Consider the following 27,679-nt stretch of genomic DNA (forward strand, 5'->3'; position numbering starts at 1 on the left):
TCAGGTTGAATGTAAGGAGGACCTAGGGGAAACTAATAAAATATTCAAGGAACACCTGCTATATAAAGTTGATTGAGGACAGTAGAGACTGACAAGCCACACATTCATATATTTAGTCAAATATATAAAGGGCTGGAGACATGACCCAGGGTTAAGAGCACTGGCTGCTCTTAACAGAGAACTGTGTTCCTTTCCCAGCACCTCTGCAGTAGCTCACCACTGTCAGAAACTCCAGTTTCAGGGTACTGAGTACTATATGCTAATGAATGAGACTTGGCTTATACTTGTAAGAGTTTATGTGCTAACAGAATCAGACCAGACAGCTGACAGTTCTAGTCTGGTGTAATCTGCGCTGTAACAGGGAGCATGAGACATTCTGGAAGTGCCTAAAGGTGGAGAGAGTGCTTACTCCACACTCAGCATCAGAATCAAAAGATTTCCTGGAGGAAGTGATATTTCTGCTGAGGCTGGAAGCATGGTTTAATTAGCAGAACAAAGAACATTCAGACCATTCAGACTGAGGAAGAGAAAATGCAACATGGCCATGATAGGAATGAAAAAAAACTAATATGTGCTGATGCGTAGTGTGAGGTGATGAGTGAGTGAGGCTAGAGAGGCTGGCATGGCCCCGACAAGCAGTGCACTCACTCAGCCCTGTTAGCTATGAAAATAAACTCAAGCCGCACTGTGGGGCTGGAAGAAGAAAAATGAAGATACACGAGTTACTGTGTATTAGATGGCAGGTATAATTGAGAGTACTTTGTAAAAGGAAGGACAGAGACTTCTTGGGGCCTGGCAGAATATTTTATAGATAAGAGTGAGGAGATTAGGTGGAGATTTAGCCAGAAGAAATTGTCTGGGTATGGTGATCCACCTGTAGTCCCTGCACTGACATGGAGGCTGGGAAAGGAGGAGTTTGAGACCATTCTTAGAGAGTGTTGGGAATATTCTAGAAAGTTCACAAAAATGCAGCTTCTAGATTTCATTCCCAGTAGTTCTAATTTGGGCTGATGGTCAGAACTGAGAATCTGCACTTCCTATGCTTTTCCATGAATTCTATGAGTTCACACTTTGAGAACACTGCTGTGGGATCTATGGCTCAAGGCCTCAGTGATATGGAACCATGGTGGCTTTGGGAGAAGGCTGGAGTGGAGTGGTAGGCCACCATGCCATAGGTAGTTAGTTAGTGGCAAGTGAGCAGAGATCAAGAGGGAGATCTGTGTTTAGCATTTCTGACCTGCTCTTCCCAGCTCCCTGAAGTGCACACCAACAGCTGTGACAACATCTCCCAGTTCTCGGTGGACAGCATCACCAGCCAGGAGAGCAAGGAGCCTGTGTTCATTGCAGCAGGGGACATCCGGTATGGCCCAATCACCTCGTCCTTCATCTCCATCTTCTTCGTTCTGCCTCTTTGTCCTGTGTCTGGTTACCAGCTGTCAGCTTTATGTCCCTCTCCTTTATCTCCTTATTCTGTCCTTGCTCAGTACTTGAGGCCCTGAAGGTGCAGCTGAGACATTGCTTGAGCTACTACAAAAAGAAATGACATTTTAAGAGAGTTCCAAAAAGAAGAAAATGCCCCAAAGGGCATTTGAGTTTGTCCAAGTTGCACTTGACTAGCATGTGAAAGACCATGGGTTCAGTTCTCGGCATCACAAAAAAGAAAAGCAAAACCAGTCATCAAAGTGAGACCCCCAAGTGGAATCCTTCCTTTGAAGGCAGAGAGGAAATCTTGTTATACATGCAGATTCTGGAGTCATACCCATTCTGAATCAATATTGGAATAGAGGAATGAAGAATACAAGGCTCTCTGCATTTTAACATGATCACAAACTACCAAGTTAGCAAAACTGTACCATTGATTATCCTTGCTTCTCTGGCTTTCCCAGCCAAGAATCTGCCAGGAATCTAGGAACTGTGGCAAGGGAAAGTGGGCAAAGCATGCATGCAGCTCTGAGATAACTCTTCCAAGTAAATTGTGTATTTTCTTCCTGCTAGACGGCGCCTTTCAGAACAGCTGGCTCATACTCCTACAGCCTTCAAACGAGACCCTGAAGACCCTTCTGCAGTTGCCCTCAAAGAGCCCTGGCAGGAGAAAGTGCGGTGAGGAGGGTAGAGGGTAGACAGTGGTCTCAGTACCTCCCTCATATTCCAAGGTATCTTCAGGTGCTCACCTCTTCCATTGCCCTTCTACATCTAAACACTCATCAGGCTTCCTCTGTGGTCTGAGTCCTTACCCTGGCATCATCCTGTGACTTTTTTCTTCACAGGAGGATCAGAGAAGGTTCCCCGTATGGCCATCTTCCCAATTGGCGACTCCTTTCAGTCATTGTCAAGTGTGGAGATGACCTTCGCCAGGAGCTGCTGGCTTTCCAGGTGTTGAAACAACTGCAGGTAAAGAAATGGAAGCACAGAGCAGCAAAGAAAAAAAAAACGAAACACACAGAGAAAGGGGTGTTGAAAGGAAAGGCTCAGTGCAACTCCAGGGAGCTCTGCTGGGCACCTGCTTCCTACCCAGGTCTGAATGGGAAGATGAAAATGAAACTGGTTTGCCTTTCTCCAGAGAAGAACAGCTCTATGGGGACCTCTGTTGGTTGTTTCTGGAACTGCATCTGCCCTGTTCTCATCACTGGATGTCATTTTTTGATGGGTGTGATTTCAGTTAGGATTTTGTAATTCAGGCTGGCCTTGAATCAGTTATGGTCAAAGATGGGCTTGTACCCTTGATCGCCCTGCCTTCACCTCCCAAGGCTAGGATGATGTGCATGTACCATGCACCGCCGCACTTTGGATTTTTCCTTTAAATCAGAACCTCCCAAATGATCTGGGATGGATGGATTTACACTGTGCTCAAGTATTTTGGTTTAGTTTTGTATTTTGAAAAACATTTACTTTCATTTATGTGTATGGATGGTTTCCTAGCATGCTTGTCTGCACAGCAAATGTGTACAGTGTCCATGGAGGGCAGAACAGAGTATCAGATCCTCCTGGAACTGGAGTTAGTTGTAAGAAGCCTGATAGGTGCTAGGAACTGAACCCAAATTCCCATCAAGAGCAGGAGTTACTCTTAGCCCCTGAGCCATTTCTCCAGCCCTTGCTTTGGGACAGGGTCACTATAGTTCAGGTTTACCTGGAACTCATTAAGCAGTCTAGGCTGGCCTTGAATTCATGATAATGAATTCATGCATCAGTGTGAATACTAGAATTACAGATGTGCATCAATGTACCTGGCTATACTATGTTGAGACATTGATCACCTGGGTTGGTGACCTCAAAGAGGCTTCACCTATTCAATCCAATTCTCTATAATATTTGTAGGTTTTTTGAGGGATAGAGGTAGCTTGAACTAACTTTCTCTTGATTTTGGTTTTGATTGTTTTTAGAAAGGATCTCACTTGTAGCCAAATGGAACTTGCTTGTACCCTCTCCACCCTCAGCCAGTGTCACTACTATTCTTGTGTTCATTACTGCTGCCTCAGCTTCCCAAATACTAGGATTATAAGCAGTACTTTCATTTTGGTTTTGTTTGTTTTAAATATTGATTTATATATATGTGTACACTGTCACTGTCTTTCAGACAGACAAGAAGAGGGCATCAGATCCTATTACAGATGGTTGTGAGCCACCATGTGGTTGCTGGGAATTGGACCTTTGGAAGAGCAGTCAGTACTCTTAGCCTCTGAGCCATCTCTCTAGCCCTTGTTTTGTTTTTAAGACAGGGTCTCATGTAACTCAGGCTGACTTCTGACTCTACTGTAATCAAGGTTGACCTCAAACTTGTGATCCTTCTGCCTCTGCCTTCCAGCTGCTGGGAATATAGGCTTATGCCACCACATCCAATAGTATTTTCATTTTCTAAAGTAGCTTTCTCTGCCCCTAAAATCCCATCTTTTTATTATTCAAACTTATATTAATAGTCCCTACTCTCCCTACTTAGGTGATAAATTTCCTCTCTACCTTTTTCCTACCTCTGTGTAGTTCCTGCCCTTTGCCAGGCCCTGAAATTCCTTTTAAACTTCCTCGTTCTTTTATTTGTGGTTGTGTACACCTACAATCCTAGAACATGTGGAGACAGGGCTCCGGAATTCAAGGTTAGCCTACATGAGTCTGTCTCAAACAGAAAACTTCCAGGTTCTTAATAGGTCAGTAAGTCTTATTTAATGTCCTTCAATCCACGACACTAAGGGAGAGAGGTTGAGAAGAAAATTTTATTCTCTAGTTTGGAGAAAGATGAGCCACTCTCAATACCTTTGTGTCTCTTCACAGTCCATTTGGGAACAGGAGCGAGTGCCTCTTTGGATCAAGCCATATAAGATTCTTGTGATTTCAGCTGACAGTGGCATGATTGAACCAGTAGTCAACGCTGTGTCCATCCACCAGGTGAAGAAACAGTCACAGCTCTCCTTGCTCGATTACTTCCTACAGGAACATGGCAGTTATACCACTGAGGCATTCCTCAGTGCCCAGCGCAATTTTGTGCAAAGCTGTGCTGGCTACTGCTTGGTCTGCTACCTATTGCAAGTCAAGGACAGGTAAGTGACTTGTGCCCTTCATCCTAATCTTTCAGAGGGCTCTTCTCTATCCCTTTACATACAGTTCTTAGCTGGTGAACAACATATTTTTAGAGAAGATTTTGTTTGTGTGACATTAAGCCAAAGAGGAAAACTGTGCTGGACAAATGCTAGAGGAAGTGAGGAAGGAAACTGAGGATTTAGAGGAGTGACCATTTGAGTAAGTAGGGCAGAAAGGATAAAGGAGAATGAGGACAGATGAAGTTGTGAGGCAAAGACAAGGAAATGTTCCATTAGGAACAAAATTTGGATAGCAGGCAGTGACATGAGGCTGAAGAGTCTGGGAGGCAGGGTCTTTCTATGTGACCCTGGCTGTCCTAGACCTTGATATGTAGACCAGGGTGGTTTTGAATTCAGAGAGTTCTTCCTGCCTCTGCCTCCTGAGTGTTGGGATTAAAGGCCTTTGCCACCACACTCAGGGAGAATTTTATTTTGCAGGATAGGAATGATGTGTTCTGGTCTATGCAGATGCCATACGGTGCTGGGGAAGAGGGTTGGTGTGACTGGGTCCTTAGCAAGAAAGCAAGAGATAATAGACCCTGGTAATACTGTCAGTGACCAAAAGCGAAAAAGGAAATGGATGAGGGATTCCGTAGAGATAAGCTTGAAATTCCCAGTCATGCACTCTCATTTCTCCTCACTCCATAATTTCCTAAAATTTGTGTGTGTGTGTGTGTGTTTGGATATTTTCCCTGCATATATATCTGTGCATACCTATTGCCAGTGGAGGCCAGAAAGGGCACTGGATGCTCTAGAACTTGTGTTACAGGAAAGCTGGCGTTAGTTATAGACCTCAGCAATTTCAGTTCAGAAACTGGTATGTAAATAAAACCACCAAAAAAGAAAATGTTTAGAAGCTGGGCGTGGTGGCGCACGCCTTTAATCCCAGCACTCGGGAGGCAGAGGCAGGCGGATTTCTGAGTTCGAGGCCAGCCTGGTCTACAAAGTGAGTTCCAGGACAGAAACCCTGTCTCGAAAAACCAAAAAAAAAAAAAAAAATGTTTGGAAGATGAAATTCTGTTCCTTTGGCAAGGCAGAGAGCTGATAACCATTTTTGTATTTTTTTTAAATGTATGAATGTTTTACCAGCATGTATGTCTGTGCACAGCCAGCATAAAGTGCCCAGTAGAGCCAGAGATCATCGGATCCCTTTAGAGTAGAGTTACAGATAGTTGTTAGCCACTGTGTGGATGCTGGGAATTGAACCCAGGTCCTCTTTCTCTAGAAGAATAATCAGTGCTCTTAACCACTGAACCATTTCTCCAGCCCCTGATAAACTCACTATTCCTAATAACTTAATAGATTTGAATTGGTGATGTAGGTCAAGTTTGAAGAGTGCTTTGCTTTAGAATGCACCGTGTTCTGAATTTGATCCCCGTTACCACATAAACAGGCATGACAGCCTGTAGGCTCTCACTGGGTGGTAGCTGCAGGGAGTTCCAGATCATCCTAGCTATGTGGGGAATTTGAGGCCTGGACCACATGAGCTTCTATCTCAAAAAATAAATAAATAAAGTAACTGAAAACCATCAAATAAAAGAAAGTTGTTGGTGTTGATCAACTAGGTCTACGCTTCAACTTGCTATAAAAATCACACATTCAACATGATTACACAAAGCAAAATCAGCTATCCTCATCATAACTGTCCTACTTTAATTAAATTAAGTAAGCCTGAAATAGAGGAGTGTGCCATACTGGCCAAAACTGTTGCCTATCATTATAGTAGCAATAATACCAAATTAGGCATAGAGTGTAGAATACACTAGAGTGTGCACTGGCGTTAATCTGATGACTTTTTAAATTTGTTTGTTTGTTTTGTTTTTTCGAGACAGGGTTTCTCTGTATAGTCCTGGCTGTTCTGGAACTCACTTTGTAGACCAGGCTGGCCTCGAACTCAGAAATCCGCCTGCCTCTGCCTCCCGAGTGCTGGTATTAAAGGCGTGTGCCACCACGCCAGGCTTAAATTTTTTTACGTGCATTGGTGCTCAGGTCCACTGGATTTGGAGTTAAAGTTGTGAGCTGCCATATGGGTGCTGGAAATTGAACCTGGGTTCTCTTAGAAGAACAGTCAGTACTCTTAACCACTGAGCCATCTCTCTAGCCCCCATCAGGTGGTTTTAACATTAATACAAACCTGATAAAACAGGCTCAGAAAAAGTAAACCATTCAAATTTTTTCTTTAATAGAATTTCCCAGAGCTTCTTTTTTACTGCATTTTAATATTATGTGAGTATTTTGCCTGCATGTATGTTTATAGACTATGTGTATGCCTCATTCCCACAAAGGCCAAAAGAGTGTCAGCTGCCCTGGAACTGGAGTCACAGTGAGCCACCATGTGGGTGCTGGCAACCAAACCTTGGTTCTATGGAAGGACAGCCAGTGCTCTTTACTGTTCAGCCATCTCCCCAAAACTGCTTTTCAAAAGGGGTGGTATGGGAAGGGTTGGTAGGGAGTTCACCTAGAATACACAAAGCCCAGGGTTCAATCTCCAGTACTCCAGAAAACCACGCACAGTGGCACACACTTGGGAGACAAACCACAAGTTCAAGGTCATGTTCCAGGACAGCTTGGGGTATGTGAGACTGTCTCAAAAATTTTAAAAAATTAAACATACCAATAACAAAACCTCAGCACACGCATATGGATTTGTTTTGTATGTCACATCTAGTTTGAGAATATAAGTTTCTTTCATCCATAGCTGAGGCTACAAAGAGGTACTGCACTGTTGTGGGTCTCTCTGCCTATCAAGGAAAAGTTAGCTCAACAAAGGTAGGACCCGTTTGGGCCAAAATAATTTTTATGTATTATCACTTGGATGGATACAGTGTTAAGATTCAGTTCTTCACTCGCTCTTATTTCTGGAAAATGTTCACTCTGGTGGTATCCTGGCAATAAGATCTTAATAGAAGTCTGGAGCAAAATTTGATACAACTGTCACTTGGGGGAACTGAAAAGAGCATGTCCACTGTTTGACCAAGAGACTTACCTCTTTTTATTAAACGTACTTCAGGGATTTCTAATAGTATGAATGTCCAGTAAGTGGAATTTGTTATGTTCTGAGTTTTAAAAGGTGAAATATAAATACATTTTTAAAAACTTATCCAAAATGTCACTGTTAAGACAAATCAGAAAACAGTAAATTAGGACAATTAAAAACAAAACAAGCCAGGCAGTGGTGGCCCACGCCTTTAATCCCAGCACTCAGGAGGCAGAAGCAGGTGGATTTCTGAGTTCCGAGGCCAGCCTGGTCTACAAAGTGAGTTCCAAGACAGCCAGGGCTATACAGAGAAACCCTGTCTCGAAAAACCAAACCAAAACAAAACCCTCATGTCAAAAGGAGTCCCAAGGCAGCTTACGAGGTAGAAGCTAGGCCTGGCCAGGTAGTTAACAGGACAGAAACTGCCTCTCACCGGCTTTGAAACTTTGGGGTGGGGGTGGAGTCACCTGTTCTCTCTGCGTCTAGACATCTAGGATTGTGTGGGCGCTGCTACATTGTTAGTGCTTCCCCACAACTCAGGTGGGTCTTGAGCTCTCTCTTTCTACCTCTCCTCTTTCAGCCAGTCTGACCAACTTAGAGGTAGCCTTCAGCTGGGGCATGAATGCTTGGCCTAACAAAGCTTCTATTGATAGCAAAAAGACTGGTCATGCAGAATAGGCCAGGCCTCACATGCTTAGCATGCTAATTGTTCTTCCTACTGACATTAATGTGGGAATCACAAAGACCTGAGGTATCGTCCACTAACTCGTTTTCCCTACAGCTGGCCTGTAGTATACCATTCCTAAGGCTTTTTTATGTAAGTCATTTGCCCTCACAGTTTTAAAGTTTTTATCAGCAACCTGATGGCTCATTCATATGATTTTAGCACTTGGGAGACAGAGGCAGACTTGGGCTAGGGTACAGCATATCTTTAGGGGAGTGGAGAGGCTAAATAAATAACTTGAGTCCATAAAGTTATTACCATACATAAAATCATGAGTACCTGAGTTCAATCCCCAGAACCCGCATAAAAATCCTGGTGTGGCCAGGCATGGTGGTGCATGCCTTTAATCCTGGCACTTGGGAGGCAGAGGCAGGCGGATTTCTGAGTTTGAGGCCAGCCTGCTCTACAGAATGAGTTCCAAGACAGCCAGGGCTATACAGAGAAACCCTGTTTCAGAAAACAAAACAAAAAATCCTGGTGTGATGGCACACTTTAATACCAGATGGGGAAGCAGAAACCAAAGGATTTCCTGTGCAAGCTGCCCTAGGGATCCCAAGTTTAAAAAAAAAAAAAAAAAAAAAAAAAAAAAAAGCTACCAGGAACAATGCCTTACATTGACCTCTGGCCTTCACATACAAATACACCTGTGTTGACCCACATAAACTATTTGTTGCTCTCTACTGATGGGACTTTGGTTCTGCCATGGACTGATTAAGAATTAAAATAATCCCAGCACACAGGAGGTAGAGGCAGGTGACTGAGTTTGAGGTCAATTTGGTACTATATATGAGTATCAGACCATTTGAGGCTGCATAGTGAGACCCTATCTATCTTAAACTGAGTCTGAATGAGGGCCTTCCCTCATTCAGACAGCTAGCTGCTGGAGCCTCAGAGACCTTTTCTTCTTATCTGTGTGCTTACTACTTAAAGTCAGAGTCAAGTCTGAGTACTAGAAGTACAATTCGGGAGAAAATAGCATGCGTCAGTCTGGCCTCTGTATTTGAGACTGACCCTTAGTTTAGGATCTTCTAGCCTCTGCTTCCCAGGTGCTAGAGTTATAGGCATGTGACGTTATTCACACTCAGTTTATGTTGTGTTAGGGAACAAAGCTAGAAAAGAGCGTTATAGGCAACCACTCTACCGTCCTCAGCCTTTTGATAATCTTAAAACTATTTTTATTAAGCTGGTAATAACTGAATTTCATACCCCAGTCATTCTTCATAGTTTCCTAACTTCCTTTTGTTACTAGTTTTAGATCCTAGGAAATTGACCCAGACTTGTAAGCAACAGGAAACATGGCTGGGGCCTCCCCTGTTCGGTATGAAGAGGCCAGTGTTGTAGCTTGAGATCCAGCCTAAGCCACACTTACTGTTGCCTCTTCCTCAGGCACAACGGGAACATCCTTCTGGACGCAGAAGGTCACATCATCCACATCGACTTTGGCTTCATCCTTTCCAGCTCACCCCGAAACCTGGGCTTCGAGACATCAGCCTTTAAGCTGACCACAGAATTTGTGGATGTGAGTCAAAAAAGAGAGGTGCTTCCAAGGGTAACTGTGTTCTTCCTCTGAGAGGAGCTGATGGACTCCCCCAAATTAGGAACAGAACAGAAATGGCAATAAGTCAAGACGAGGCAGGATTGCCTGGGAGCTTATGAAAGAAAATGTGGAGATAGTGATAAGGAAATTTACCATGATTACCTTAAGAGAGGAAGCTCTGAGGCCTACAGAAAGGACCCACCAGAATTTCTCTGTGCACACAGACACTCTCCTTGCTTCCAGGTAATGGGTGGCCTGAACGGTGATATGTTCAACTACTACAAGATGCTCATGCTGCAAGGGCTGATTGCTGCTCGGAAGCACATGGACAAGGTGGTACAGATTGTGGAGATCATGCAGCAAGGTGTGGCTCAGGAGGGCCCTGGCCTGGGGGACTCAGGTTGGGTTGCCTGCACTTAGAACTTTTAGGAAGTTGAACTCCACCTCAAGACTTAGGTGGGGGAACATTTCTCAGGGGGTCTCCATTTCCCCTTTAAAACATTCTTCACCCTGGCAGAACTGGTTTTGGGGGTGGGGCAGGAGAAAAGGAACAGCAGAAAGCTCTTAGGTATCCTCATGGGGAAACAGCCACTTTCAGCCTCCTGGCTTTCCCATTCTCCCATTCAATTGTATTTCTCAGTCTTCTTCCTTCTCTGCTACTTCTACTCACTTCTCTCCCATCACACTTGGCCTGACTGACCTGACCTCGGCCACTACCACTTCCTACTAACCTCTGCTGCTCTCATTTTTCCTGCCTCTCTTTTCTTTCACTTTGCCTCTTCCTTGGTCCCTCAGTTTTTTTGCACAGGACTCCCTCCTCTTCCAGTTCCTCTGGGACCCTTCTATCCCCCCCACCCCAGATATTTACCCTACCTAAGCTGCCAGTCTCCTCCTCCCCATCCTTGCCCCTACCCCACAGGTTGCCGTCGTTGCTCGGGAGCATCTCTGTCTGGCCCCGTGGTGACGGTGGCCCAGGTCATCTGTGAGTGTCTGATCTAGCATAGGCAGAGGCCTGCAACCAGATAAGTGCAGGGCCCATTCCCAGAGGCTCTTCCCAGCCTTCCCTCTGGGCCCAAAGACATCTCTCCAATGCTTACTGGGGGAAGTTGTGGGCTGGCTTGCCTTTTCCTATCATGCCCACATACTCTTCCTACAGAGAAACTAAGGAGTATGGGATGAGGACTGAGGACGGACTAAAAACAAGGCTTCCTGATTGCTTTTCTCTGCACAAGCAAAATTGCTCTGTACCATCAAGGATCCCAGTGGTGGGGAGGGAAGGGGTACTCTAGCTCTTTTCCTTGTGGCCACTAACTACTGGGCTGCCTTCCTAATTGTCTATGACCCTTAATTTCCACTGCTTCCCCCCAGGTTCTCAGCTTCCTTGCTTCCATGGCTCCAGCACCATTCGCAACCTCAAAGAGAGGTTCCACATGAGCATGACTGAGGAGCAGCTGCAGCTGCTGGTGGAGCAGATGGTGGACGGCAGCATGAGGTCCATCACCACCAAACTCTACGATGGCTTCCAGTACCTCACCAATGGCATCATGTGACACCATTTTCAGGCCTAGAAGTGGTGGGACTGAAGGCATCCTCCTTAGAAGGACCCTTGCCTAAGAAAACCCAAATCACAAAACCCCACCTACCTAACCACCTACCCAAGGGAAATGGAAGGCAAGAAATACAAAGGATCATGTGGTAACCATGAGAGCTTGCCAGAGGGTAGGAGAGCCAACCTTGGGGTCCAGACTTGCTGGGGCTTCCCCACCTCTTGCTGTGTCAGTATTACCACCTGACAGATCCCAGGACTCACTGCCCTCCAGAGAACAGAGGTGATGAACATGAGGAGGACTGGAGTCTTCTTCCCCTCAGGGGTCTCAGAGGTTTTCTACAAACCATCTTTTATTTTCCCTGGGTCCCAGTAAACTGGGAGGAGTAGGTTCTTGGTACTTAGGACTTAATCCTATGTTTGGCCATGCTGCTGCCTAACTCAGTCCCCTCCTGGGGGCTGACCCCTGGCCCACATTCCCGACAAGTGGGTCCTGCACTTGCTGAGGTCCCCATCATGGGGGTAAGGAAGGGAGAACTGACAAAACCCTCTGATGTATTGAGGGTACTGGCTTAGCCATGGGGAAATTTCTTACCCTGATCCTTTCCTCACATCCAGGGAAACAGCTTTTTTTTTTTTTTTTTTTTTTTTTTAATTTTTGTTTGAAATAAAATCCTTAGTTAGCCATCTGTCTTGTTGCTTCTGGGGGAGGAGTGCTTGGAAAGGGTTAAGTCCAGCATACAAAAGGCACCAAACACACAAGATGAAGGAAGATTGCTTTTTCCATCTGTCTTCGTCAATACTGCCTCTTCCCTGAGAAGGGCTTCCCCAGTTCTGACTCGCCCCTCCCTATGAGTACACATTATCCAACTCACATAAAAAGAAAAGCCTGAATGGGGATTAAACCACAAGCAGTTTTAATGGTCTGGTTTTCTCCCTCCTGTTTCTCCCACTGTTAGTATTACTACTACTACAAGAATAAAGGATTCCTGAGAGCCTGTCCTCTCCTCTCCCTGGAACCTACTTGACAGGACTCATCCCCACCAACCCCCCACCCCTAAATTTCTGGGGGAAAAGACAAATGGAAGGCACTGCAGGGATTGGGGTGGGGGTGTTAGTGCCAATGAGTGTTGGAGGAGGGGATACTAGGACAGAACCCAGCCCAGAAGAAGAAATACTGGTCTGTGCCTGAAGAACTCTAGTAGAGGGGTAGAAGCTAGACCCTGTACATCCTTCAGTCCATCCCTATGCCTGTCTAGCAGGCTTGCCAAGGTCCCCTCCCCCCTCCCCCCACAGTTACTGGGAGTCTGCAGCAGGAGCATTAGTGTTGGATTCAGAAAGGAAAAAGAAGGCCCACTTAAGTAGAACCTAGGGGCCAAACCCTAGAGGGAAGGGGGTGCAAGTCACTAGAATCCTCAAAAGCCTGTCCCTCAGGGATAGAGAAAGAAGTAAATGTTAAACTCCCAGCCCAGGGAGGTGACAGCAGCAGTGAAACCCAAGTCCCAGGGAAGAGGCCTGGTCAGTCTGAGGCTGGGGACCTAGTTGTCCCCACTGCCTCCCTGCCGGGCCCTGATGAATGCCATGCCATGCGTGCGGAAATGGGTCTTGAGGTTTAGAGGGCTGTCACAGCTCTTGCCACAGACCTTACAAGTCAGAGGGTCTCCAGGAGCAGGCAAAGGTGAGTCTCCACCCTCTGGGTCAGAGCGTAAAGGAGGAGCTGCTTCTTCCCCATCCCCCAGCCCCAGGACACTGGCCTTACCCCCGGCCCGTCTCTTCTTGTGGCTAATGAACCGGTGGCGGCTCAGGGAACCAGGGGAAGCAAAGCACAAGCCACAGTCAAGGCACTGCTGAGTGCCACCATCCACCCTCAACCCCACAAGGCTCTGTTCTGCTGAGCCACTGCTTCTATAGCGCAGAGGACCGTGGCCTCCTGACCCAGGGCCACCCCTCAGGGACTTGGCTGGTGGTGTTGTACTGTCAGGCTCCTCACTGCATGAGTCAGAAGACTGGCGGCGTTTCCGTCCTGGCCCCTGGAGAAAAGTGGAAGACACCGGGCCTCACCATCACCCTGGTTTCCTGAGACCAAGGTCTCACTAGTTTCTCAATCCCATGACATAAGGAAGGCCTTTTCTTACCTGGGCTCTGCCACCAGAGCCTCGAGCCAGGGAGCCTCCTCGGCCAGAAGACTGGGTCCCAAGAGGCAAGCCGTGCCGGACCTGAACATGCTTCTCCAGGATCAGGCGACTACTGAAGGTGCGCTTTCCCTCTGTACAATACCTAGCAGAGGTAAAGTGGGCAAGATGGCACCAGAGGCACATGCAAAGACCAAGACCCATAGCTCTTGAGAGAAGGAAGGCTACCACAGCAGAAGGTGGCCTCAAGCTTCAGATCCCTCAAAGAGACAGGTAGCCAGGTACTCTGCGAGGGAATGAGTAAGGGTTACCTGCATGGGTAAACTCGCTTGATTCCCTCATGGTTGACCCTGACATGGCGCCTCAGGCTTGGGGCAGAGCAAAAGGAGCGCTCACACAGGCGACAGGGGAACTTTTTCACTGACTAGAAAGCAAAGGGTGGAAACTTTCAGTCACTCAGGTCAACCCCAAGGCTACTTTCCAGTCCCACCTTTCCCAGAGTAAAACCCAGCTCACCTTACCATGTTCCTTCTTCATGTGAGTCACATACTCGTCACGCTCAGGACACCAGGAGTGACAAAGGCCACAAGTCCAGCCCCCAGGCCCCCCACCCCCACCTTTGATGCCTTTGTTTCCCAGTTCTCCTCGTCGGGCTCTTTTGGTTGGTCGGGGTGGCTCAGGGGAGCTAGGCAGCTCCTCTTCAGAAGATGAGGAAGACTCCTCAGTAGCAGGGGCTGCCTCTGCCTGAGACACAGCCAGCTCCTCAGGCTCAGTCTTGGGGGTCAAAAGGGCACCTCCAGCCCCTTTCCCAACTGCCTCTTCCCCCACACGTCCAGACTGGTGAGTGTTCTATAAGAAGACAAGGAAGATGGCTAGGTGGAAGAGAGCCTGGCTTTGCCAAAGTCCTCACTTCACCCCTGCTCCCCACTGCCAGAGGGTTCTCTGACCCCAGGTCAGGTCAGCACAGCTAGCCAGTAGCCATTCCCTAGCCTTTGTTCCTCCTGTACCTTGAGATGCTCCAGCATGGTTCTTTTTTGGGCAAAAAGCAGAGGACAAGACGGGCACTTAAAGACACTGACACGCTGGGGCAGTAAGTGCTGGTCAAAGTGTGAGGAGAGGAGGGGTTTGTGAGTGAAGACCGTATCACACATGGCACACTTATAGATCAGCCTGTGGGGGCAGAAGGGTCAGTATAAACATGGGTGATAGCAGTCCACCACCCTCCACCTCTTCACCAATCTACCTCACCACCATGCTCCCTCCCCAGGTCTCACTTGGCTTGCTGGGTGAGGAAGCTTGGATGCTGGGAGTAGAGGTGGGCATGGGCGCTGGGTGCAGACTTGAAGGCCATGGGGCAGATGGGGCACTTGTGGAAAACTTCGCAGTGTGATGCCTGGATGTGGGACTTGATGGAGTTCACACCCCCAAACACCACTGCACAGCTAGGGCACCTTGGAGAGGAAGTGGGAGATACGACAGTGAGGTAGGGGCATCTCAAGCACCACTCTTGTTCTTGAAGACAAGGAAAATTTCAAAAGGAAATCAACAAAGGAGCATGAGCAAGACAGAGGAAGGAAGGAGGCTCAGTCCCCAAGAGAGGTCTGAGAAGGCAGAGCTGGGATTCCACCTGGGACCCTGCTCTCCACTGTTCCCATAATGCATACTTGATAGCAGGAGGGGTAGGGTGTGTCAACACAATAGGAAAAATGATGGTTCTCCTTGAGAAGCCATCTAAAAAGATTACTGCTGGGTTGGAAAGATGGCTTAGTGGTCAAGAGCACTGACTGCTCTTCTGGAGGTCCCCAGCAATCACGTGGCGGCTCACAACCATCTGTAATGAGATCTGATGCCTTCTTCTGCTGTGTCTAAAGACAACTACAGTGTACTCACATTAAATAAATAAATAAATCTTTAAAATAAATTACTGCTAACAAACAGATCCTAAAGCTCTAATGAGGAGTTGAGCATGAGGCACCTGTATCCTACACGGCGAGAGAAATGCAGACAGGCCTCTCGAAGATGGGTCTGAAAATTAGCTTGTAGGAAGTTACCCCCACACTCGGGACACACATGGGGGGCTCGATTCTTATGTGTGCGCTGGTGGGCACTGAAGCTGCAGCGATTGGGGAGCATCATGGGGCAGGACGGACACACCTGTCAAGAGGTTAAACAAGGTCAATTAATGAGGGGTGCCCTGTACCTATTACTTTGAATTTTCACCTCCATAGAATCTGGCTGTCCCTTCCCCAAGAGAAGAAAAATGAAAAACAACTCACATTGCTGGTAGACCCGAGTGCAGGAGGGCCCAGCTGCTGGAAATGGGCTGCCATGCCAGCCTTGTCCCGGCACTGCTCTTTGCACTCCAGACAGCGAAAGCACGTGTAAACAGAGGCAGTAGGGGGAGCAGGGGGCTCTGTTGGGAGTGGCAGCACAGGAGCTTCAGTGGCAACTGTAGTGATGGTAGAGGAAGTGACAGCCCCCTCCCCCTTGCCCAAAACAGGCAAGGCCAAAGGTCCAGGAACAGGTGGGACAGCCACAGGCAGCAAGGGTGTGATGTCTGGCTGCCCCACCATCTGGTCAAGGGCTACAGGCCTCATGACCAAATGTGAGCACTGCATGACAAGCCCCTTGTCCTTGTGCTCACGGGCATGCAGAAGCAGGCTACACTTGTTGAAGAAAACCAGGCGACGGGCACAGTGGTTACAGGTGACCTCTATACGCATGCTCCTTCGATCATAGTGCCGTGCCAGGCTCTTCTCCAGAGAGAAGGCATCTCCACACTCAAGGCAGCGGTAGCCTGTTGGAGGCAGGGCCAGACCAGCCTCAGCTGGCGGACTCAGGTTTGGTCTATAAGCAGGCAGCAGGTTCTTGCTGTTGAGGATCTTGTTGAAGGCCTCTACCAGACTGGACTGGGTTCGGGAGATCACCGAGCCACCTGCTGTGCCTGGCCCAGTAGCAGACTTGGAAGGCTGTACCATCACCACTGAGGCACCATTTACCTTCTGCCCCCCAAGGCTAAACCCTGTCCGTACCTCAGCCTTGGGCAGAGTTTGGGGCACCAGACCTAACACACTCTTAGTCATAGTTTTGGGGCTGGTGGCATTCCCCCCTGGTAGAACCACAGCTTTGCGGGCTACACTGGCTGCCATGAGCATGGCAGTGCTGGCATTCTGGATGGTGGCCACAGGCAGCACTGTACCTTTCAGCCTCGTGCCATCACCCAATTGGACACTCACCACCTTTGGACCTTCGGGGGTTGGAGTTACAGGGGACAGTTTCAGGAAGCTAGTCTCGGCCAGGAAAGCCCCCTCGGCCAAAGGGGCAGGAGGATCGGGTTCTGAGGGGACCCGGGTTACAGTTCTTGTGATATTCCCACAGGATGTTTTAATAGTCTTGATCCGCACCTTGAGGGGCCTAGAAGAGCTGGAGGAGGTAGGGGAATCATTGCTGTCCTCATCTGCAGCCTCAGCTCCACTAGAGGGACTCTGGGGACTTCTTGGGGGAGACTTGTCCACTGTTCCCTCATCTTCTTCCTTCAGGGGTTTACAGCTGGGTGCCTTGACAGGGGAAGCAGGAGGACTCTGGTGTCCTGGAGACTGCTTGAAGGACACCCCAGCCACCTGCGGGGGAGAGACACTGGCAGGGATGCCTGCTGTCTCGGGGCTGGAGCCTGGGCCTCTCTGGGTTAGGCCCTGGGAATGGTGAGGGCTGCAGCTTTCCTGTTTCAAGGCCCCTTGAGGCAAGAGTGAAGCAGGAGGAAGCAGGGTTGAGCCATTTTCTGGGGCCAGTTCAAAAGGAGTGGAGAAAGGAGGTGGGGCCATGTCACCACCCCGAGGTTGGGAAGGTTCTGGAGGTAGGGGATCTGGGTGGTCTCCTGGTTCAGACCCAAAATGAGCAAAGAGGTCCAAGCATGTTTTGCCTTCCACAGCTTTGTCTTTCCAGGCATTCCCACTGGCATGTGCTGAAGAATGGGGGTTTTCTGAGAGAGAGGGCTCAGGACCCCCAAACCCATTCTGCATCAGACAAGACCCCACAGGTCCTTCCTTAGTTATACCCCCAGCCTTGGTCTCTTCCTCTCCTGAATCCCCAGTCAGGCTCTCGGACTGCTCTGGACACACTGTGTTCTTGACAATGACGCTGACTGTAGAAGTATCCGGTGGTTGTGGAAGGCCATGATCAGAGGCCTCAGCTGGACTCTCAGGGTCATTCTCAGCGGCTGCTGCTTCTTCTCTGTCTTTAGAATCTCCTCCTACACTGGGTTCTGGCTTCCCTTGGCCTCCTGGTCCCTCATTTTCTTCTGGCCCAGAGTGAATGGCTTCATTTGCATCAATGTCAGGGATGTCAAAAGCAGCAAGGAGGTCATCGAAATCAGGGGTCTTCATGTCCCCCATAGTGACAGGTCCCAGACCTAATGAAAACAGTAAGAGTAAAGAGAAATTGGGATCCCCATATCTAGACCCTGAACACCCCCTTCTCAATACTCTGCATTTATCCCTCTGTATTTATCCCTCCAACTTGGTACATCTCCACCATATTGTGAATCCTAGAGAGCTGCTTGAAGTATTCAGTGTGCCAAACCCTAAAATCAGGTTAGTGGGAAAACACTAGGTACTGCCAGAGAAAACTAGAAAGAGATTCTTAGAAATACAAAGAAAAGAGAAGCTGAAGGTTCTCAGAGATCATCTCCGTTGAAACCAGATAAACTAACTGTTCCTGTGTCTCACACAGAACCAATTAACCAACAGAATATCAAGGAGGATGGCAGACATACTGCTCTGGGTTTCAGGGCTTGCGTCAGCATGGGATCAGTATTATTCATGAAATATGAATTGGGGGTCCACAGAGATCTGAAAGGCCATTTACACACAAGAGCAGTGATTACGGCTAAAACTTAACTTGCTCTGCCTTTAGCGTTATCACCGTCCTTCAAGCAAGTTACTTCATTGCCTTACTTTTGCTGGTTCAAAGAGTGGACAAGTAACCCATTTATCAAAGTTCTTCCACAAACATGAAATCATATGTGTGAGTGTAAACACAGAATACAATGTACTAATGCAGGCCAAATTAGGACATGAGGTCAAGCAGGAGCGGGCTGCACTGGGAAGGAGGCCACCTAGGGCCACCTAGGGCTAGGGCCAGAGCTAAGAGTCAGAGGTCAGCTAAAGCCATATGTGAAAGATCTGGAGCCTGGCACCCAAAGCCCTAGCACGGTGAGCAAGGAGAAACATTCAAGGTAGAAAGAATTAAGACACAGAAAGAGGTGGAGGGGGGCATAGTCACAAGGGCCCTGGCTGAGTCCTCTCCTGTCACAAACACCTGCGGCTTGCTCACCTTCCCCAGAGTGTCCTCCCTCCTCCACCTTGCTCTCTCAGGGTTAAGACTCCAGGGCACAAGCTGGTCCAACATAGCTTCCACACTGGGAGAAAGCTCCTCCTTTCCACTGACATTTCTGCTCTAAGCTCCTCACACAGTCTACCCTCCAACTCAAACTCCACCTTCTTGGGTAACAGTAGCCTAGAAGTCTCCCCCAACCTTAATCTGGCCCAGGGAGGATTGGGGAGGGGTATTCCCAAAAGACTTATGTGTCACTAAAGCAACAAGGAGGCCAGCTCAGAGACTGTAGGAGACCCAAACTCTATCCTCTATCTGTTCTTAACCATAAGTAATTCTGTATCTAGGAAGACTCAACATAGGGACAAATTCGCTCCCCTTTATACATTCCCTGCCCAGGATGCAAGCCATTTCCCAGGGCCAATTCTCTCACCTCTTTCCAGCCTTCAGACTGTAACTGGAGATAGTCCCAGCAGGTGGCGGCTGGCATTGCCCGGACCAAGGTGGGGGTGGGGGACAAGGGTACCAACTAGAGGAAGAAAGGGTAGTCCTCCTTGTACATTACCCCTCTATTTAATTCTGCACATTCTGGGTTTGAACAAAGCCCTTAGTTTTAACCCAGATGAATCGCTAGGTCCCTCTTCAATTCAGCTCTCCCGGGTCGGGAAGCCTGGGCTACCTTCCCACTCAAGCTCCCAGCAGGGTGGGTCGGTGGAGTACAAACCAATGGGGACTAAGAAAACACCTGCGAACCTACCTCTCCCAACCACCTCCCTCTGGCGTGCAAGTGACTTGGAGGTCATCCGATAGCCACCTGGAGCAGACAGTGGGCCAAACACAGAGGCTTAAGGCCAATGAAGATCCTCCACTCAGCCGCCAGGCCTGTGGAGCTGCCATCTCCCTACCTACTTTCCCCCTCTGTTCTTCAAAAGCAAAGGGGGCTTAACAAGAAAAGGGTGAACAGACACCGGTAGGGTGGGGGCTCCATTGCCCTTTGCCCAAGGCCTACAGCGCAGAGCAAAAGGAAGGGGCCAGAGCACGGCCAGGGGCGATTAGGTTGCGGCCAAGCTGGGCAGCGGGCGGCATTTAAGTCCCTGCCATCTGCCAGGGACTGGCGCGGAAAGTAAGTCCGGGGTTTCGGGTAGGGGACAAGAAGTACATTTAAAAACTAAAGGGTAAACTGAGGCGAGTGGTGCTTCTTTCACTTTCACCGGCTAAGAACTCAAGGGAGGGCCTCGGTGAGGCCAGGCCCTTAGGATCTGCGGCGCTGCACATTGGGGGCCAGGACTCCCCGGCAGTGGGGAGTGGCGCGAGGGGAGTGGAGACACAAGAGGGGGCGGTCCCTGCGTGATTCTAAGCTCTGCAGCCAGGTCAGTCCAGACTCGAACCTGGTCCCCTTCATCTCTGCGCGCCGGGCAGCTTGCCCTGTCTCTGACCCCCAGAGGCTCTCCCCAGACCCGAGTGACTGCAAGGAGCTCGCCAGGATCGAGGCGCTAGCCTGAGTCCTGCCTGGGTCCGGACGCTGACCAGCACCCGGTCGGGATGCAGGCTCCTCTCCTGCTGGGCCCAATTCCCCCGCCCCCACCGCCCGGCACGGACACCATTTTAGGTCGCGACATCCCGCAGCCTCGAGTCCCCCGGCCGCACTCTGACTGCCTCTCAGTCTAAGAGCGCCAGGACTTAGGGGTCCAGGAACCCCCTCCCACGTTACCAGGCTAGGGGGCCGTGCTTCCAGCAAACTGGAGTTCCCACCGGTGGTCCTCGAAGAAGAAGGCGGCGACCCGGCCAGGCCAGCAGCCGCCCCAGGGGGCGGCGGCACGGAGAAGGGGGTAGTTGACCAAGTGGGGGAGGGGCAGGGGTATTTACCCGCCCCCCCGGGGGGCGGAGCCAGGGGCGGGTATTTGCCGCGAGCGTGCTTACTTGTTCCGATCCTGGTGCGGGCTGAGACCCTACGGCCTCCTCCCGGTTCCAGCCGCCACCGCCGCTACCGCCGCCGCCGCCCTCCCCGCGGCCGCCGCTACTTCCTGCTTCTCTCCGCTTCGGCCTCCCCTCTCCCTCAGCTCCCTCCGTGCTCCTAGTCCGGGCTGCCCGCTTTCATACTCGCCATTGGCTAATGGACCTGTCATTCAACTGTGAGCCCCACCCAGTCCCGTATGGGATTGGCCCTCCATACCCCGCTCGGAACTGGCCCCTCATAGTCTTCTCATCACTATTGGACAAAGGGCCTGGGCCCTGTGGAGAAGGTTCTCCCCATTGGCTGCTCCGGAGTCCACCTGCCCTGTCTGAGCAGCCCGAAAGCCATTGGCCGCCGCCGCTGTCGCTTAGCAAGAAGCCAGCCTTAGTCTTCGCTTTGGGTTGCGAGGGGTGACTAGCTAGCTCAGAAGCGTAGCCATCCTCTCTCCATTGGTCGCTCGAAGCTGGACACTGTGCCTCACATCTACAAACTTAGGAACTCTAGCTGTATGGCGGCGCGTCTAGGGGAACCTCGTCGGCTCCGTGTGGAACCTGGGTGTTTTAAGTGTTCGTGCCGTTTCCTCAGGCTAAGCCGCGCTCGAACGGATGCGGTGCTGGGGGTCACAAAATGAGGTGCCACCCCCAAACATTACGTCATCGGGGTGACCATTGCCTGGGGTTCCTCGCAGTCTAAACTGCTTTATAATCCGGATGGATGCGGTTCTGGCGTCCGCCTGCCTCTGGGCGTACGCACCACGCACGGCCCCTCCCTCTGCGGGAGAGCTGGACAGACTTTGGGATTCCGAGTGTAAAAGAAACCGGAACCACCGAGACCTGAGACCTGGGACACGCTGCGACCGGAAGTGGGGGAGGTGACGTTGGGAAGTGCTGGCGTGGCCTGGGCCACAACCAAGGAGAGCTTAAGGTAGTATGCTGATAGGCTTCTTACGCGAGAGAAGGAGGGAGCCCAGATCTATTTCCCATTTAAGAGAGCTCCCTTTTCTCCGCCCCTGACGGGAGCTGGCATTACTGTTCCCGTTGAGCTTTCCCGCGCTTTGCTGCCCCGCCCCTTGGAGGTGGGAAAAGGGGCGGAGTCGCCAGGGAGACGAATTGCCTTGACACTCACCCACCTGCGCTGGCTCAGGTTTTTGCTGGATCCATCTGCAGGCCCAGTGTGCCACCTGGCGCGCTCTCTACCCTGGCCCCGCGCCGCCGCCGCCCACCGCGACCGCAGCCGTTTCAAATGACAAGGGTTTTTAAATTTCTGTTTTATTTTCACTTTTTGCAGTGTTCGGAGTGGAACCTAGTGCTTCACCCAGTCCAAGCAAGCAGCCCACCGACATAGCAGCTTGGCGAGTGTTTTTGTTTTGTTTTGGCGATACTGATTATTGGACGTTGGGAGTCGCACACGCTTGGCAGGTGCACTCGTAACACTGAAGCTACTCTATACCCTATCACTTTTTGGGACAGGGTTTCCACTAAGTTGTCCTGCCTGCCTAGTAACTAGGGCTACACTGTTGCGCCATCAGGCCCAGGTTTGGGTAAAGCTTTTAAAAGAAGGCTCTGTTACCTCCCCTTGGACTCCCATAGCAGTGGATCCAAAAAATTCAGGCTTATGTATGGGAGGAATCTTGGAACCACTACATTCCACATGATGACATCAGACAAATCGTTCTACCTCCCTAAACCTATTGTCTCATGAATAAAATGGTAACTATAATATCCACCTGCCAAGATTATTTTTGTGAGCATGAAAAGCTTAGAAGGCAGAGTGCTATTTATATAGCGATAGCAAACAACGGGATAAATGCAGCCCCTACCTTTGCCTCATCTGCCATATTTCTCAGAGGTGCTGCAGCTCACAGAACTCTTTCTGAATAACGAGAGTTCTTTACTGGAGAGCTGAGGCTGTGGCTCCGTTGGTAGATTATATTTTACAAACTTGGGTTCGGGTTTTATGCTCATAATCCCAGCACTTGGAAGGTGGCGGCAGGAGTACCAAGTTCAAAGCTACTTTTGGCTCCATAGGGAGTCTGATTTCCACCCGGAATACATGAAACTCTTGAGTCCAACAAGGGAGAAAAAACCCTACTGAATATATTCCATTCCCATATTTTCCTCTGGGTCTTTCTATAGGTTTAATAATTACTATTCATATACATGTATTGTGATTAGAGCTTTATGTTCTCATTAATCCTTACAACTCTAGAGGAAAGTATTAGTATGGTCATTTTATAGAGAAGGAAACAAGCACAGGCAGGCTAGATTAACTGATTTACACAAAGTCAGAAGCAATGAAGTTAAAATTTTGAGAATTCAAAAGAGTAAGTGGTGAATTACAGATTCCCTTGCCAAGAGAATTCTGTATAGAAATTTGTTCTTCAATTAGATGTACTAGTCATTTGTTTAAGAAATATTTTTCAAACTAGATGTAGTGGAAGAAATCTTGTAATCCTAACACCTGGGAGGTGGAGGCAGAAGGAGCAAGAGTTCAAGGCCAGTCTCAGGTACATAGCAAGTTCCAAACTGTACTAGTTACTTTTCTATTGCTGTGGTAAAAACACCATGACTGTGGCAACTTAGAGAGGGTTTACTTGGGCTTACAGTTCCAGTGGGTGGCAGGCTTCTACATTTTTTTTAAGATTGATTTATTTATTTTATGTATATGGGTACACTATAGCTGTACAAATGGTTGTGAGCCTTCATGTGGTTGTTGGGAATTGAATTTTAGGACTTCTGCTCGCTCCGGTCAACTCCGCTTGCTCAGTCCCTGCTCGCTCCGGCCCAAAGATTTATTATTATATATAAGTAGACTGTAGCTGTCTTCTGACACACCTGAAGAGGGCATCAGGTCTCGTTATGGGTGGTTGTGAGCTACCATGTGGTTGCTGGGATTTGAACTCAGGACCTTCGGAAAGTAGTCAGTGCTCTTAACCACTGAGCCATCTCGCCAGCCCAGAGAGCTCACATCTTGAACTGAAAGCAAAAAGCAGGGAGGAAACTGGGAAAGGTGTGAGTCTTTAAACCTCAAAGCCTACCCTGGTGACATACGTCATCTAGCAAGAACACACTTCCTTAGCCTCCTAAACATTTCCATCAGTTGGATTCAAGTGCCTAAGGCTATGGGGGATAATTCATTCAAACCACCACACAGACCAGCCTATGCAAGTGAGACACCCTGACCAAATGAGGGGAGTGTGAGGAAAAATATTTTAATTCAGGTAATATTTAATAAGCACCATCTGTGATTTAAGCACTATTTTTGGCTGGGAAAAATTTCAAACCAGGGACATTTTTAAATTCAAAAACTAAATTTCAAAGCAGGGAAGGACAAGAAGAAGCATGTGAGGGTTGTAGCTGTACATAGGATGGGTGAATAAGACTTTTCTGATAAGATTGCTAGTAAGTGGTCCCTGAAGAGCTGCCTGATTTCCCAGCTATCTGGGTCAAGAACATTCCAGGAAGGAGGTACAGAGGGTTCTTAGATGGAAGTGTGAAACAGGGGTTAGCAGATAGGAGGGGTAAGTCAGCTCATGGGTGAGCTGAAGGCTGTTCTAAAAGTCTTTCATGCCTACCGGATGTGGTGGTGCACTCAGGAGACAGGCAGCCTGGTTTCCAAGACAGCCAGAGCTACACAAAAATAAATAAGTAAGTAAGTAGATAAATAAAAGGAGAAGAAGGAAAGATGGATGTGGTGGCATGTGCCTGTAAACCCAGCACTGGAAGGCTAAGGCCAAAAGACCACAAGTTTTAGTCCAACTTGGGCTATCCAGCGAGAGAGAGGCTGTCTCTAAGTTTAAGAAAAACAGCTGGAAAGATGGATCTGTTGTTAAGGTCACTTGCTGCTTTGTAGAGGACCCAGGTTTGATTCCCAGCACCTACATGGCAGTTTACAACTGACTATAACTCCAGTTTTCCAAGTGATCCAGCACTCTCTTCTGCCCTTCTCTTACCACACACACACACAGTATGCATACATACATTCAGATAAAAACCGCAAAAATAATAAATTTCTAAAAAGAGTCTTCCCAGAGACAGATTGATTTGGGGCCATAGCTCAGTGACGAAGCCTTCCTAAACAGGTCTAAGACCCGAGCTCCAATTCTACACCACAAGAAGAAATGAGAGCAGAGAAAAGTCACAGATCCCTGTATTCCCAGTACATGGAATAGGCTGCAGCAGAATCAGAAGTGAGTTCCAGAAAGACCTTGTCCCCAAAGATGAAGGCAGTTATGAAGAGGATCTAGGGTGTGTGCGAAGATTGGAGGAGGGAAAAGTCTGGGCATCATCCAGGGCAAGTCCAAGTGTTCAAGGTGGCAAGAAGAGAATTCTAGGAGCGAAGCAGAATTCTGAAACCTTACAGTAACCAAATTTCCTATTTTTAGGAGGGAAGGAGAATGATGCGCTGACAGGTTCCACCCACATTCGTAATGGGAGAAGTGACCTTGTGGAGTAAAGAAAACAGAGCTCATCAAGAGTCTTGATGAGAACACACATGGTGCATTGATGGGGCAAAAGCTTTTATAGAACGAGTTCGTAAGATTGGAGAAGAGATGCCAGGTATGGTAGTGTAACCCTTTCACCTAGCATTTGTGAGGCAGAGCCACACTGATACATGGAGTGAGATCCAGGACTGTCAGCCAGGGCTACATAATGAGACCCTGTCTCTGATGGATTCCACAATCCCACAAGGTGGCAGGAGATAATCAACCGAGAGTTCTCTGACCACACTGTTCTGTGGGACACATGGGTGCTTACACACACACACACACACACACACACACACATTTTTTTAAGAATGGAGGAGGAAGAAAGCAAATGAGAACATTGACTAGTCAAAGGAGAGAGTGGGTACCAATAAGAGTGCAATGAGGAAGCAGCTTTGGAGGGGATGGGATTGTTTGCATTGCTGGAGATTGAACATAGCCTCACAGATTAGAAAAGCACTTTACCACTGAGCTATATCCTTAGCTCAAAATATAACTTTAAAAAGTTGTTTATGTGTACTGTGTATAAAAGTGCCCTCCTAGGTCAGAAGAGAGTGTCGGATTCCACAGAGATAGAGTTACAGACAGTTGTGAGATGGATGCTGGGAACCAAACTCAGGTCCTCTGGGAAAGTGGTAAACAATGCAACTGCTGGGCCATCTCTCCAGCACCAGAAAACAAACAAAAAAGATGTTTTTATTTTGTTTTGTGTAATTGTTCTAATATTTTTATATATGGGTGTTTTGCCTGAATGATCGATTTGTACTGCATGTCTGTGCTACATGTGCCACTGGAGGCCAGGGAAAGGCATCCCATCCCCTGGGACTGGAGTTACTGATGGTTGTGGGCCACAAGGTGATGGGAATAAAACCCAGGTCCTTTGGAAGAGCAGCCAGTGCTCTTAACTGCTGAGTCATCTCTCCAGACCCTAGTTTGGTGGTGTGTGTGTTTGCTTGTTTGTTTGTTTGAGGCAGGATCTTTCCCCATGAAGCCCAAACTGCCCTTGTACTTGATCCTTCCTGTCTCTACCTCCCAAATGCAGAAATTATAGACAGATATGCACCACTGTACCTCGGAGAAAAGGACCTCTAAGATGAAAAAATTGAAACTGGGATTGTGGCTCACTTGGTAGGAAGAATGCTTGCCTAGCATTCATGAAACCCTGGGTTTGCGCCTCAGAAAACTCTAAAAGCTGGGGCTTTACCCAGGTCTTCAAAGGTGTAGAGAAGAGGAGCAGAAGATAAAGTCATGCTCAATTACACAGGAAATGTGAGGCCATCTATCTACATCAGGCCCTGTCTCAAACACCAATAAAATAAGAGAATGTTAATAAAGTATGTTGTAGGGGCTGGTGAGATGGCTCAGTGGGTAAGAGCACCCGACTGCTCTTCCGAAGGTCCGAAGTTCAAATCCCAGCAACCACATGGTGGCTCACAACCATCCGTAATGAGATCTGACTCCCTCTTCTGGAGTGTCTGAAGATAGCTACAGTGTAATTATATATAATAAAAATAAATAAATCTTAAAAAAAAAAGTATGTTGTTAGTACACTATCCTTTAGAGGGAAGACTGAGATGGCAGAAAAAAAAGATGATTTGGTTTTGTTGTGGTTTGGTTTGGTTTGGTTTTGACTTTTTCAAGACGGTTTCTCCATGTAGCCCTGGCTGTACTCTCCTACTGTACTGTTGTGTAGATCAGGCTGGCCTCAAGCTCACAGCAATCCACCTGCCTTGTCTTCCCAGAGCTGAGATCAGTGGCATGCACCACCACCACCTGGCTCAGAAAGATGATTTTCAAAAGGTCCTGGGAAAGCCAGGTCCTCATGACACAGAAACAGATGGATCTGTGTGAGTTTAAGATCAGACTGGTCTGCAGAGTAAGTTCTAGTTCAGCTAGGGCTACTTAGAGAGATGTTGTATCAAAAACAAAACAAACAAAAGATCCTGTCCTTTAAAAAAAAGGATGGGGAAAAAGTGAAGACTGGGTCTAGTTCAGAAATCCGTGCCCAGCAACAGGAGTGTGGTAAGGACACTGTGTCTTCTCTCCCTGCTTTCACTCTCTCAGTGGTTGAACAAACCAGGGTTGGGATACAGTCAGTGGTAGAGTGCTTGCTTAGGGTTTGAAACCAAGCATCACAAAGACAAGGAAGAAGAACTAGAAATCCACATGTAGACATGTATGCCTGCTGTTCCCCCATGTGCACAGGCCTGCATGCATGTGTGTGCAAGTGTGTGTGTGTGTGTGTGTGTGTGTGTGTGTGTGTTTCTTCTCTCGGGCAGTAGTTAGCACTATTGTGTTACCACTGTTTGGTTTGCCATTTTGAGCTTTATATAAAGAATCATAACCTCTTATGCCATTTTGTTTGTGAGAGCTCATAATCCCTTGACAAGGACTTGTCATTTGTTAATGCTGAGATGCTTTAAT

The 27,679-nt window shown here is 48.3% G+C and overlaps 2 protein-coding genes, 1 long non-coding RNA gene and 1 other non-coding gene across 16 annotated transcripts in view; 3 read left to right on the forward strand and 1 right to left on the reverse strand.

Moving 5' to 3' along the window:
• Positions 1-12,353, forward strand: part of Pi4kb (phosphatidylinositol 4-kinase beta) — a 32,207-nt gene extending 19,854 nt beyond the window's left edge. For all 3 annotated transcript variants that reach the window (NM_001293715.1, NM_175356.3, NM_001293716.1), the window contains 7 exons: positions 1,251-1,360; positions 1,996-2,100; positions 2,268-2,391; positions 4,264-4,529; positions 9,656-9,788; positions 10,050-10,170; positions 11,175-12,353. In NM_001293715.1, the coding sequence (NP_001280644.1) occupies positions 1,251-1,360; positions 1,996-2,100; positions 2,268-2,391; positions 4,264-4,529; positions 9,656-9,788; positions 10,050-10,170; positions 11,175-11,356 (1,041 nt within the window). In that variant the 3' untranslated portion in view covers positions 11,357-12,353. The remainder of the gene's footprint in view (positions 1-1,250; positions 1,361-1,995; positions 2,101-2,267; positions 2,392-4,263; positions 4,530-9,655; positions 9,789-10,049; positions 10,171-11,174) is intronic.
• On the reverse strand, positions 90-21,364 carry Zfp687 (zinc finger protein 687). 11 transcript variants are annotated; one of them, XM_030252897.1, is made up of 14 exons: positions 20,736-20,870; positions 19,249-19,344; positions 15,761-17,892; positions 15,460-15,638; positions 14,759-14,935; positions 14,492-14,654; positions 14,001-14,333; positions 13,796-13,908; positions 13,488-13,629; positions 9,639-13,382; positions 7,555-7,624; positions 4,246-4,416; positions 2,235-2,385; positions 90-1,527 (listed from the first exon to the last, which is right to left on the reverse strand). In XM_030252897.1, the coding sequence occupies exons 3-10, from the start codon at positions 17,873-17,875 to the stop codon at positions 12,891-12,893; spliced, it is 3,714 nt and encodes a 1,237-aa protein (XP_030108757.1). In that variant the 5' UTR covers positions 17,876-17,892; positions 19,249-19,344; positions 20,736-20,870; the 3' UTR covers positions 90-1,527; positions 2,235-2,385; positions 4,246-4,416; positions 7,555-7,624; positions 9,639-12,890. The 11 variants fall into 11 exon arrangements, with proteins under 11 accessions (XP_030108757.1, XP_030108756.1, XP_030108760.1 ...); XM_030252896.1 differs by having other exon boundaries at positions 7,555-7,680; XM_030252900.1 differs by lacking the exon at positions 7,555-7,624 and having other exon boundaries at positions 90-1,524.
• Positions 9,584-9,655, forward strand: Mir7013 (microRNA 7013). The gene has a single exon (NR_105980.1). It is a non-coding gene; the product is annotated as a microRNA 7013 (primary transcript).
• On the forward strand, positions 20,945-27,399 carry 4930481B07Rik. Its single transcript, XR_003954670.1, has 2 exons — positions 20,945-21,693; positions 22,057-27,399. It is a non-coding gene; the product is annotated as an RIKEN cDNA 4930481B07 gene (long non-coding RNA).
• The last annotated feature ends 280 nt before the right edge of the window (positions 27,400-27,679 follow it).

Source organism: Mus musculus, chromosome 3 (assembly GCF_000001635.26).
Source record: "Mus musculus strain C57BL/6J chromosome 3, GRCm38.p6 C57BL/6J".
NCBI classification, from domain to species: Eukaryota; Metazoa; Chordata; class Mammalia; order Rodentia; family Muridae; genus Mus; species Mus musculus.